This window comes from Schistocerca gregaria, chromosome 1, assembly GCF_023897955.1.
Source record: "Schistocerca gregaria isolate iqSchGreg1 chromosome 1, iqSchGreg1.2, whole genome shotgun sequence".
In the NCBI taxonomy this organism is placed as follows: domain Eukaryota; kingdom Metazoa; phylum Arthropoda; class Insecta; order Orthoptera; family Acrididae; genus Schistocerca; species Schistocerca gregaria.
The window spans coordinates 377,491,082-377,505,315 of NC_064920.1; the positions used below are offsets into that span (position 1 = coordinate 377,491,082).

At 38.9% G+C, this 14,234-nt stretch overlaps 1 protein-coding gene across 1 annotated transcript in view; it reads left to right on the forward strand.

The window, feature by feature from the left end:
• The window catches only part of LOC126347864 (uncharacterized), a 124,185-nt gene extending 123,198 nt beyond the window's left edge, over nt 1–987 (forward strand). The window contains exons 8-9 of the mRNA XM_050002308.1: nt 50–209; nt 751–987. Coding sequence (XP_049858265.1) covers nt 50–209; nt 751–869 — 279 coding nt within the window. The 3' untranslated portion in view covers nt 870–987. The remainder of the gene's footprint in view (nt 1–49; nt 210–750) is intronic.
• The last annotated feature ends 13,247 nt before the right edge of the window (nt 988–14,234 follow it).

Consider the following 14,234-nt stretch of genomic DNA (forward strand, 5'->3'; position numbering starts at 1 on the left):
ACAGAAGCTACAGAAAGTATTGTAACTAAATTTAAAAAAATTTTAACAGGTGGCCCCTGCAGAGCTTGAAGGAATCATTGTGAATCATCCAGCAGTATATGAAGTGGCTGTCATTGGTGTACCTGACAAAATTGCTGGTGAACTACCAAAAGCTTTTATAGTTCAACAAGCTCCAGTAACAGAACAGGAAATTATTGATTATGTTGCAAGTAAGTCAATACAGTGATTAAGATATTACACTACATGTGAGCATTCAAATTAGGCTGATGAGAGAAAATCCACTCTTATTGTTTTGAGTGCTTGCATGACCTTCATCACTTCAAATTTTTCTGGAAATTTATTTCCCTTTTGACCGTATCTCTCATACCACACTTTATCTGGTGCTTGACTTTCAGTAGGAATTCCATGCGCAAAAATAGCACAATAAACTCACAGAAAATTGTCTACAACATATGGACTCCAATGAACTAGTTGAATAACTGACATGCTTAGAAAATTCTGGATGACAATTGTACCATGGCAACATTTGCTGCAGCTTGCAACTGCAGTATCCATGCAATGAACACCACTGCTTGATACTGCACCACATGTATTACATTCTAATGAAAAAAGCATCTTTATTATAAAGATTAGTGTTGTTTATTCTTGTTGCAGTTTTTAGCTATGTCTTGTATCATCAAACAACACATGACTTTCTGGTGTTTTGATACTTTTCAACATGTTTCTCTTTTTCTTTTCTCTCCTTAACAGAACAGGTATCTTCACACAAGCAATTGCGAGGAGGAGTTGAATTTGTTAATGAAATACCAAAAACAAGCACAGGAAAGATCTTGAGAAGAGAGCTACGTAGACTGAAATCAAAACTTTAAGTTCTATGGATGACAAAGGATTTCATCTCGTCTAGAGTATCTATTGAAGAGACTGTTAAAAAATGTATAATGTTTTATACTATAACAATAAAAATAAACTACTTTAGGGATACAAGAATTTCTCTTTTTTCTCTCTTCCTTTCTTTTCCAAATTGATTGGTATAACACAAACACAACACATTACAACAATGCTCAAGTGGTCACCTGCACAACACAATTACTCACCCTACCCATCATCTGCATGACAGAGTTAAACATCATACTTTGGGACCAAGGAAGTAAACAATTAATAATGCCTCACATTGTTACCATGCTCCATAATACGAGGACCCCGAATGGAGTGATTTTTACAATAACAACCCATAAAAAAAAGGACCACTTTAGTTAAGGTAACTTTGATCCTTTCTGAGTTCATCAAATTTAAGGATGAATACGTGTTCACTGGCAACTGAAATATTGATGTGTAGTTTTATAGAACATTAATTTTCCGCATTACCACTTTCTGTTAAGCTCAACAAGAAAATAAATGGATTTTCAATGTAATACTGCTTGAATAATGCCAATGAAAATCCATTACATATTTACTAGGTTCTAATAAATAAAAACAGAGGAGAGTGATACTGCCAATATCCCAAACAACTGTCACCAAACAATAGTATACATGGACACGAACTGAAATTTGACTGTTGTTAATGAACTCTTTCTTCAAAAGCTTATATGTTGTTGCACATGGGACTTCATTACAATGCAATTAGAATACTTCTTACTATGATTTTCTTTCTTTTTTTGTAATTCTGTAATGTTCAAATTATACCATATTTTAGTGTAACACCTTGTTAGTTCAGAAATAAATTAATTAGTTCAATGAAAATATTGAAAAATATTGTTGCTACTCACCATATAGCAGAAATGCTGAGTTGCAGATAGGCACAACAAAAAGACTTACACACACACACACACACACACACACACACACACACACACACATTAGTGTGTACATGAACATCAGGTCAAAAAGACGAACTTCACGTCCATTCAGTAAGTACATCAGCCTTTAAAACCTCCAATACAAACAGTGACATGCAAATGTACAATGGTCTCCACATTGAATAAAAAGAGATTTCGTCGCCGTTCTAAGCAGACAGTTTATAAAACGATTGAGAACATCGAGTTCGACACAACTGCTGGAGACAAGAAGAACCGCATACCAGTTAAGGGTGTTTCTGCTACTGCACTTGTCGACGGACCTTGAGTTTTTTGTGGCTATAGACTTAATTTTAGTATTGACATTAATGATACTTTCTCACATGGGCTCACTGTAGCCATTATACTTGGAGGTACAGGAGTTCCTAATGTGCCAGGACTTGAAAGTTTTGTTGATAGAGACATTATAGCCTATCACAACTACCATATGGCAGAACTTGCAAATAAAGACTTTGGTAAATCTGCTTATATGTCGTCCTCTGCATTGTCTTTGTATACTCGTAATAAGAGGAAAATATCTGTAAATGAGTCTGTATTCATTTGGGTTAAAGGTAAAGGAGTATGTGACTGTACTTTGTATTTTCATAAATAAATTTAACTTCATGCAAACTGATCTGTAGCGTCAGTAATTTGCAAACCATATAATGTACAACAGATATGAAGCAAAAATATTCCAAAACTGCTACTGCTCCTAAAGCAAGATTGAATGTAACTAATTTATTGCACTATTACAATATATTTTTCTATTTTCTATTTTCTATGTTTTTTTTCTTTTTTTCTTGTTTCTTTTCTTTTCTCTTTTTTCTTTTTTTCTATTTTCTATATTATATTTCTATGTTCTATTTTCTATGTTATATGTAACAGAGGGAAACATTCCACGTGGGAAAAATATATCTAAAAATAAAGTTGATGTGACTTACCAAACAAAAGCGCTGGCAGGTCGATAGATATACAAACATACACTCAAAATTCAAGCTTTCGCAACCAATGGTTGCTTCTTCAGGAAAGAGGGAAGGAGAGGGAAAGACGAAAGGATTTGGGTTTTAAGAGAGAGGGTAAGGAGTCATTCCAATCACAGGAGCGGGAAGACTTACCGTAGGAGGGAAAAAAGGACAGGTATACACTTGCACACACACACATATATCCATCCGCACATACACAGACACAAGCAGACATTTGTAAAGGCAAAGAGTTTGGGCAGAGATGTCAGTCGAGGTGGAAGTACAGAGGCAAAGATGTTGTTAAAAGACGGGTGAGGTATGAGTGGCGGCAACTTGAAATTAGCGGAGGTTGAGGCCTGGCGGATAACGAGAAGAGAGGATATATTTGAAGGGCAAGTTCCAATCTCTGGAGTTCTGACATGTTGGTGTTAGTGGGAAGTATCCAGATGACCCGAACGGTGTAACACTGTGCCAAGATGTGCTGGCCGTGCACCAAGGCATGTTTAGCCACAGGATGATCCTCATTACCAACAAACACTGTCTGCCTGTGTCCATTCATGCGAGTGGACAGTTTGTTGCTGGTCATTCCCACATAGAAAGCTTCACAGTGTAGGCAGGTCAGTTGGTAAATCACGTGGGTGCTTTCAAATGTGGTTCTGCCTTTGATCGTGTACACCTTCCGGGTTACAGGACTGGAGTAAGTTGTGGTGAGAGGGTGCATGGGACAGGTTTTACACCGGGGGCAGTTACAAGGGTAGGAGCCAGAGGGTAGGGAAGGTGGTTTGGAGATTTTATAGGGATGAACTAAGAGGTTACAAAGGTTAGGTGGACAGCGGAAAGACACTCTTGGTGGAGTGGGGAGGATTTCATGTGGGATGGATCTCATTTCAGGGCAGGATTTGAGGAAGTCGTATCCCTGCTGGAGAGCCACATTCAGAGTCTGATCCAGCCGCGGAAAGTATCCTGTCACAAGTGGTACCCTTTTGTGGTTCATCTGTGGGAGGTTCTGGGTTTGAGGGGATGAGGAAGTGGCTCTGGTTATTTGCTTCTGTACCAGGTTGGGAGGGTAGTTGCGGGATGTGAAAGCTATTTTCAGGTTGTGTGTTCATAGGTTTTCCCGGCAAATGAGATGCTTGAAGGTCTCTCGGGCATGCAGCTGGGTTGACTGGTCGTTGTTGAACGAATTTTCGATGGCGTAACGTGCCATCATCATCAGGTTACTCCTGTTGACTGACGTCCAAGGCCGGCGGGTGATGTGGTATATATACCTGTCGCCACTCCCCTCCACTGACTCCACGTATGGACTGAGGAATGTGCAGGTCGCGGAGGTGGGGGTAGCTTGCACTGACGAGATGACTGATGGGCGTCAGTACGCGTGCCGCCTTCGGCAGGTGTGGTGCCCCATTTTCGCTGCTCCTGCAGAATTTTCATTGCTGGATTCCACGCTTGGCTGAGTTGAAATCCATTGTCCTTGTTAATAAGGTTCTCGTGCAGCCGGATTTCAATTGCTTCCTTGTATACACAGTCCCAAAAGCGGCAAGTGTTGTGCAGTACTTCTGTGTTCTCGTATTCCATACGGTGATTTGTCTCGAGGCAATGTTCTGCGATCGCAGATTTTGTAGGCTGTTGGAGATCGGTGTGCCGTTTGTGTTCAGTACACCTTTCCTTGATGGTGTGAATGGTTTGCCCCACATATGCTTTCCCACACTCGCACGGTATGAAATAAACACCAGATTTCTGGAATCCTAAATCATCCTTCACTGTCCCTACAAGGGACTTGATCTTTGGCGGCATGCGGTAGACACATTTGATGTTATGGCGTCCTAGAATCCTGCCTATTTTCCCAGATATGTTGCCCACATATGGTATGTAGGCTGTTGCTTTCTGTGGATCATCATCAGGTGTCGGCTGTGGTGTGGTCTTCTGCTTGAAGGCGCGTCGAATTTGGCGGTCACTATAGCTGTTCTTCTGGAACACATCCTTGAGGTGATCTAGTTCCAGTTTTAAGTTTTCTTCGTCGGAGATCACACGTGCTCTGTGAATCAATGTATTTAGTACTCCTTCTCTTTGTGACAGGTGATGACAGCTGGGGGCGTGAAGATATAGATCCGTGTGTGTTGTCTTCCGGTAGACGCTGTGTCCTAGTGTTCCATCAGGCTTTTTCCGTATCAGAACATCCAAGAATGGTAGCTGCCCGTTTCTCTACACCTCCATGGTGAACTGAATTTGGGGGTGGATAGAGTTCAGATGTTGTAAGAACAGTTGGAGCATCTCTTCCCCGTGAGGCCAAATGACGAAAGTGTCGTCAACATATCTGCAGAAGACAGTTGGTTTTAGTGGTGCTGATTGTAACGCTTTCTCCTCAAATTCTTCCATGTACATGTTGGCCACCACAGGTGACAGAGGGCTACCCATAGGTACGCCGTCTGTCTGTTCGTAGTAATGTCCGTCAAAAAGAAAATATGTTGACGTGAGCACAAAGTTAAATACTTTCGTGAATGTGGGCCCAAATTTCTTCTCAATAAGATCCAGCAAATCCTTGAGTGGAACTCTCGGGAAAAGTGATACAACATCGAAACTGACCATAAGATCTGAGCTGGCCAACTTGAGTTTCCCCAAACGTTCCACAAACTGAGCCGTGTTTTTGATGTGGTGCTCACATTTGCCAACCAATGGGCTCAATACTGCAGTCAAGTGTTTGGCAAGCTGGTATATTGGCGCTCCTATAGTGCTCACTATCGGTCTCAGAGGAGTGCCAATCTTGTGTACCTTTGGAAGTCCGTAGAGTCATGGTGATGCAGCAGCACGCGGACGATGTTTCTTCGCTGTCTCTTCTGTAAAGGTACTTCGAAGAAGTTCAATCATCTTGCGCTGTATCCGATTGGTTGGATCCGTCGTCATCTTCCTGTAAGCAGGGTCATCCAGGATCTGCACATGGCTTGTGTCTGTGTATGTGCGGATGGATGTGTGTGTGTGTGTGTGTGTGTGTGTGTGTGTGTGTGTGTGTGTGTGTGTGTGTGTACACGTGTCCTTTTTTCCCTCTAAGGTAAGTCTTTCCTCTTCTGGGATTGGAATGACTCCTTACCCTCTCCCTTAAACCCCACACCCTTTCGTCTTTCCCTCTCCTTCCCTCTTTCCTGAAGAAGCAACCGTTGGTTGCGAAAGCTTGAATTTTGTGTGTATGTTTGTGTGTCTATTGACCTGCCAGCGCTTTTGTTTGGTAAGTTACATCATCTTTGTTTTTAGATATATTTTTCCCACGTGGAATGTTTCAATTCCCAGTCAGCTGAAGGCTGACTGCTTACTGCACAGGTGTTTTGCAATGACACTCTTTGGTTCCTGTTAGTTAGATAATACTCAAACCATTTCGCAGCACTGATGGCAACACCATAATATTCTAATTTACTTACGAGAATGGTGTGGTTCACACAGTCATATGCTTTTGACAGGTCATAGAAAATGCAAGTAGCCTCTAATTTGTTATCTAATGCATTAAGCAAATTCTCACTGTTAAGTGTAAATAGCTTTCTCTATATCAAAACCGTTAAGAAATCCAAACTGTGACTTGGACAATATATTATTTGCAGTCAGATGCTTGTGGAGATGCTTGAACACAACCTTTTCAAATATTTTTGAGAAAGCCGGCAAAAGTGAAACTGTTTGATAGTTTGATGTTATCTCTTTATCCCCCTCCTTGTAAAGAGGCTTAACTTCAGCATATTTTAGACGGTCTGGAGATGTTCCACTAATAAGAGATTGATTAAGCAAATAACTCGCATGAGCACTCTTTGATTAACTTCTCTGAAATATTATCATGCCCACCAGAATACTTGGATTTTAAAAATTTTATGATGGATGCTACTTCTTTGGGAGACGTGTCATTTCTATTTTACTGAAGTTATTTTTAAAGACTGGTCTCAGATACTGCATTGCACTTTTCACCGAACCTGATAACCCCAAGCTGTCAGAAACAGAAATGTAGTACTTGTTTAAGTGATTTGCAACACTACATGCTCTTGTTATCAAGATCTCATTTGTTTTTAGAGCTATCTATTCCTCTTCCTTTTCGGTCCCACCTGTCCCTGTCTTCACTATATCCCATACAGTTTTTACTTCATTGCCGGATATAATTATCTTTCTCTCATAATAAAGCCGCTCCAATTTCTGAATTACTTGCTTCAGTATTTTGCAATATTCTTTGTAATGCATTAAAATGCTAACATAAGAGCTATTCCTAGATAGTAGATACAGTCTCCTTTTTGACCCACAATACCTTTATTGCTTGTGTAGTCAATGGCTTATTTTTCGACTTCTGTGTGATTTGAGTTACCTTTAGGGCAAAACAATTTTCAAATGTGGAAGTAACTTTATTAATGAATGTTTTGTATTTTCCATTTGAGTCAGAAGTATTGTAGACATCTATCCAGTTTATGTCTCCGAGCAATTTCCTGAATTTCTCAATCTCTGACTTATTTATTACCATCCTACACTCAGATTTAATAGATTTTTTTTGTGTTCTGAAATGTTTCATCATTTAACACAGGATGTTCCATGTCGTGATCAGATAGCCCATTTACTATTGTTTTTGTGATATGACTTTTTTCCCTATATTTTTTTACAAAGATATTATCAATAGTAGTCTCAATGCATTTTACATATCCTAGTTGCTCAAAGTTCACAGTAGGAACTAAATTGAATGGTAGTGTTACTGACTCAAATGATTGTTCACTGACAGAGGTTTCAATAAATCTACATAAAAATCACCTGCAACCACTATTTCCTTGTTTTTTACTGTGAGATGGGGCAAGAGAGCTTCCAGATGTTTTTAAACAGGTTAAAATTTCCTAAAGGTGATCTGTATATACCTACTATTGTAAAGGACTTATCATGAAATACTACTTCTGTTGCAGAAGCTTCTAAGTGCTGCTCTGGGCAAAACTTATTAATATCAATATTCTTTAAATCAAAACAGTTTCTGACAAGTGTGGCAACTCCTACTCCTCCAGAAATAAGAAGCTAACTCAAATCCTGCAACATTTTACATATCTATACCAGTGAGCACATGATGTTCACAGAGGCAGATTATATCAGCTGGTTTGCTCAAGCCTAATTCTTCAACACAAATAAGCAACTCATTAAGCTTATCCCTCAGTCCTCAGCTATGCTGATGCAATAGGGATAACTGATTTTGTGCACTGGCTGAACTTCAACTGGATAAACCTAATTTTCCCAATTTTTGAGTATCTCTAGTTTCAATCAGAGGCTGTCTGCATAAACTATGGACATTAAAATTTGCTTTCTGGCGTACTGTTTTATCAATGTGAATGTCATTTTCCGCCTGTCTCTGAACATCTTTTGTTTATGCCCTCCCTACCCTAAAAAACCTCTGGTCTGTCACTTGTAACCACTGGTACTTTCCCACTTGTGACAGTGTCCCCCTTAAGTTATTTGCTAGTAACCCAGACAGTTTTCCCTTCCCTTTCCTGTTGAGATGAGGGCCATGCCTAGTATAGTCCCAGCTGCTGATAGAGTCAACAGGAACCGCCTATATGAGATCCCACACCTGATCCAAGCAGCCGTTTCACCTCTAAATTAACTCTCCTAACAGAAGAGTTTAAATGAGTCCGGACATGGGGCCTCAGAACAGACACAAGTCCAACACCAGTATGTCTCATTGCTGAAGCTATCTTTATCATGTCGCTCTCAATTGAATATTTAGGGTTCCTCTCTATGCTCTTGCCTGCCCCACCCACTATTACTATGGTGTCTTCCTTTGTGAAGTCTTTGCAAAGTGAACCTTCATCTTCTATCACCTGAATCAGACTTGTGACCTGGTAATGTGACCCTAGTTCATATTGCAACAGTTGGCCAACACCTCTACCGTGTTGTGATGTTCACCTGATTTGTTTCTTCATTGATTGTCCATGGTGTCGACATACTGCATTGATACACTGGCTGAAAAATGGGGTTTGTAATTTTGATACTGACTACTGTAAATAACTTAGCCGACAGGTGCATAGTTGCGTTTTCACAGTTCTTTACTTTCACTGTTCACAACCCCCCCCCCCCCCCCCAATAATACACAGTTATATGGCCAGTGTTCTATTGTTTAACTTACAATAAGTCTCATTAATAGTTTGCATGTAAACATCCACAGACTGCTACAATAGTTTACTGTTGAACATCTACGAGCAGTAAAAGCCTAACCACACAGTGCACAGTCTTTCAAATAAACTGAAGAAGACACTGCCGTTGCTTTAACACATGACCTATTGGTGTAACACTTATTTCACAGTTAAGTGGCTGCATTGTTGTTGATATAACCAATACAGGTTCCTTGCCTGAGACTGGGCCATGGACTGACTGTCTTGGTACCAAAAATTGGGCCCTTATATATCCTCACAATAATATGTAATAAAACAACACATTGTTCAGTGTTTAAGTTATATAAATTACAATTAAAACATCACTCATTAAATTAAATTAATACAGTGAGAAATTCTTTCTTTTAACAGTTTCTTCTAGTACAAGGGTTAGGCTGAATTATTTTTTTATGATGAAATTAACACATATAGCTAGGCAAACAATACTTTTGACGAACCTGTTAATTATTTGGGAATTAATTATGGATGAGCTTTGCTAACATGTTTTTGAATAGAGTCAAATATATACTTGAGGAATACTATTAGTTGTTCCTCCAAATGTTTACAATTAGTACAGAATTCATATTTGTTTATAAGTCAACAAAAGAATTTAATTTACGAATTACTGATTTCACCCTATAACAAAAGAAACTAACCAAGAATAGTCAAAATAAATTAGAAACTCAATTACATACATAAAACTAAGCACAAAAGTAGATCTGGTGGTATATTCTTTAAGACTGAGGGCCATCCTCTCTCTTTTATGAAAATGCAAATTATATTCGCATATGTAAATAGTAATTAGTCAAAAATTAAAAAAAATTAATTTTAAGGAGGCAGATGGCAAAACAAGAGGGGAATTAAAATTATCCCAGCTTCCTTCGTCACAATGAGAACTACGTAACGACAAAATTTTCTTCTTTTTCACAACTTTTTTTCTGACTTCTTACTTTTCAAACACTCTTTGAAAGTTTGTTGTGTCCTATCTACTTCTAAATCTACTTGTGGCTGATCAGTTTCCAAATGTGACAACAGATCAAACCTGTTTCCCACATTGACAACAAAACTGTCTGAGAAAATCCTATTCCTATTTCTTTTATGACTTGTTATCACTTCTCACCTTTCTTTTCCCTTCTCCCCCCTTAACCTCTCCAGATCTTGTTTCATTTCTATAGTTCCAGCTGAAGGGCAGCGAGCTTCTCCTCCTGTTCCACTACCTTCTGATCTCTACAGCAAATCCTACACAACCAGTGAGCCTTGTTTTTTTCCCCAATTCCCATGCCGCTACAGTCACTCAAATGAAAGAAACTGCAACAGCTCTCACCTCACACCCCGGAACTAACAATCCTATGGCAAGTTAAAACAAGAATAACTTCTGAGACTACTCAATCAATATATTAAATTTCATAGAAAGTTCAGGCCTAAAGTTCTGACACTAATACAAAACTTTCAGGGAAACAAAAATGATTGAACCTGCACTGTTTACATTATAAAATAGAAAGTAAACAAAGAAGTGAGCCTACACTATATAAACTTTTCACTTATTTCAGAACGTTTCACTTCACTGCTTACTAGAGAATCAAATAAATAGCATGTAAGAATACACTAACAACACAAACTTTGCTTTTCAAGTAACTTGCAGTATACGACAACATAAATAAATCCTAGTACAAAATTTGTGCGTATGAAATGTTTTCTTTTTCTAGAAAGTATGCAAAAAAAATGTGAAACCTTCAATTGATAGCTTACAATAGGTATTAATTTACTTATTTATGATTTAATATTGCCTTAATTAACTGTTATTGCTTAATTAAACACTTATCTTTATGAGAGCTGTCAATGTACAACACTCGTCAACCAAAGATGAAACTCCCCATTATTAAATATGAATAAACAAGGTTCCCAAGGGTCAGAATTTTGATGAAATTAATTTCAGCGATCAACCTCATAAGTATTAACAAAACCAAGAATTTGAGTAGTGATGAGGCTTGTAAATTATAAAACACTTGCTGAACCGGAAAGTGTTATTAACCTGTTTACATAGCAATGCTGTTGTGTGTCACAACTGAAGTGTCCCCAAGTGGCCACGTGACGCCTCATAGCTTTGAGTAGATAGCCAAAAATGCCCCAACAGAAGGTGATAGAGCATGGTGTATGTTCTACAAGTATCGGACCTTTCACTTGGCACACATTCATTATTGATTTTGAGGTACAGATTCATAATTCCCTTCAAAGTAGTCTCCTGGGTAATGCTCTCACTTCCCCCAGTTCTCCTACCTTTATTGAAAACATGTATTTTAAATGGTGGTCAGCTAGGACATTGCATTTGGCAATCACACAGAGCCATGCCGTGGGAGCACAGAGCCTGACTAACCTCAGGAATGTCATGTTTGGCAAGGAATGTCTGGATCAGGTGCACAAAACAGGTGAATGTGTTATCATGATAGAGCTGCCAAGTTTCTGCTGTCCACAGACACAGTTATTTGCCCAGCACAGCCTCATGAAGGTGACAAATGACCCCTGGGAGCCAAAGAGAATGGTCAATATGACCTTGATACTGGTACGAATCTGGTTATTTTTTTTTAACGTCAAGAATGTTGAGTGCTTCCACTATGATGACAGCATCTTAGTTTGTGAGTTGTTCCTGAAATACCTGCCATAGGTGATACATTAATAAACAGCCCAGGTATAAACAAATGAACAAAGTTTATTTGAATATTCAACTTATTAATGACAAATTTTGGGAATCATGAAACAAACTAAATTCGTTTGGTTAAATGCAAACAGTCTTTCAAGCCTGGAAGGAGAAAACAAAATATTATAGTTCTGAATTTCTCAGAAAAGGAAAACCTCAAACAAAGTCAGGAGCAGAAGATAAAAGTAGTTCAACTGTCTGGTAATTATGAAAGTAAAGTGCTATACTATGCTTTGGGTCTAAAGGAAAACAACTCTGATCGCAAGTTCTTAATACACTTCAGATAAACACTGACAGGTACAAGACCTTGAGTTGCTTATAAAAATAACTTAGTATGTTCAGCGTTCACAAACACATTTAGGAGAATGACAAAGTATGACAGAAATTCCAAGTCTGACAACACAATCTGCTAGGGAACATTTAGAGCCTAAGTTTCAAAGAAGAATGTTCTACATCTGGTGAAGCCCAACTACTGGTAATCACATAAATATTATGAAATCAAGACTCAAGTCTTCCTATCTGGACCGTGTCTTCTGCAGAGTACCCAGGCCACATGATCCATGGTAATGTGGCTGACTCAGACAGTGATTGCAGCATAGTGATGGTCATGGACTGGGCACCTGATAGTGTAAATGCAACAAGCATTTGGCACCAGGAAGCTCACACAACATGAGCTGCCTGGATCTATGTGTCACCATAAATATGGCCCTCGATGCCAGGATTCAGCTTTGCTTCCTGTCACATGGCTGGCATAAGAGAGAGGTCTGTGGTGCCAGCGAACTCTGACAGCACTTTAGTCACTGTCGAGTTTGCTACTGCAGCCCCCAAGTATCTTCTGCAGGGAAACAGACTGCCTGCATAACTGGGGTGCGTTGCAAAATGGGTAGGCGCAAGGCCTACCCATAGCTGTACCCAAAACCCACAGCTCATCGCCTGTGATCATGATGTTCAGAAAGTTGTGGTTATTGTACATGTTGTCCAACGTGCCCTGTTTGATTTGCAGATGTCAGTGTTTATTTTCCATTGTCAGCAGTTTCAGTTCGAATTCCACAAACACTCTTTTCATATGAAAATTTATTGGTTAAAATTGAATGTACCAATCCAGTGTTTACCCTTATATCATTTGCAAGTTATCATTTTGTGGAACAATGCTCGTCTATGACCAAAGTCTCCATTTGCTCAGCGACACTGTCATTTCAGCTTTTGAAGATTTTGCTGCATGCTGTTCACTGACCACCAAAGTGCAGCCATCTTTGAGTGGTTGCACCACTTTTTTCTCCATAAGTTGCTCATAGCATCATCCCTTAAAGCCTATTGAATTTTGGGAACACTTTCCACTTGTGTACCATCAAGCCTAGGCACAGCTTTATGCAATATCACTGCACAATTTGTTCTATCACTTTGCGACTTATTGGAATTAAAAAAAGCACTCACTACATGTCCTCAGCCATGGGCCAACTGCCAAAGACTGACACATTTTTCCCTGGCAGGAAAAAACCTATGACTACACATGATCAAAAAAAGCCTCTCATTGTTCACTAGTTTATGCAGAAAAGAAGACTTTTTACAAGGTAACATGTTGAGTCGCAGACAGGCACAACAAAAAAAGCTGTTACATTTTTAGCTTTCACACAAACATCCATTCACACAAGCAAGCACACCTCATGCACACATGACCACCATTTCCTGCAGCTCGGACCACGTTGATATTCCAACCTGGAATGCATTATACATTTTGAATACACCTCAAAGTATTCTGTGGGGCCATGGAGCAGATATAAAAGAGAATCACAGTTCCTTTGTTTCATGTAAAAAAAGATTGAGTATGATTTTTGTTCCTATGTGACTCCTTAATTTAAGGATGGTGTAACATACCATGGAATAAAAAGAGTATCTCAAAGTGTGTTAACTTGGTGATTTGTTCTATATGGACATACTTATCTGGAACATACATGATGTTCACAAGATTATTGAGATGCCATCTTCATTGTGGCTGATAAAATTTATCGGCTGTATTTTGTGAAACTCGTAAACCGTCATTTATTCTGAAACAGGGAGTGAGCTCACATTAGATGGGTGACAGGTTTATGAAAGCCAGCATCAAAGAAGAAACTGGTGTAAACTTACTACATGAACAATACTTTGAGGGAGTAAAGTAAATCAAGAAAATGTGGCAGCAACACATGAGAAAGAAGTGTGAGGGACACATTTGATTAATGATTTCTTAGTGAAGGGATGGGTGAGCTTATAAAATTATTTACCACAGAAACAATGAATATTTTAAAACTCTGCACAATTCATCCATAACAAAAATAAAGACCTATCATAATACGCAGCACATACACAATGTTCACAAGTTTATTAAGGTGCAGTCTTCCTTGTGACTGGTGGTACTTACCTGTTCAAAGAGAACAGTGTTGCGACTGAAGAGAAAGGAAGATTACGTTTCAACTTCTCATCGACAATAACATTATTTGAGGTGAACACAAGCTTGGTATCAATTAGAATTGGCAAATAAAGTGGCAGCGTCTTTAATGGCGTACTTTAGTATGTACAGGCAAATTGTTGATTCCATTTTTATATAAAGAGTTTCAACGACCTC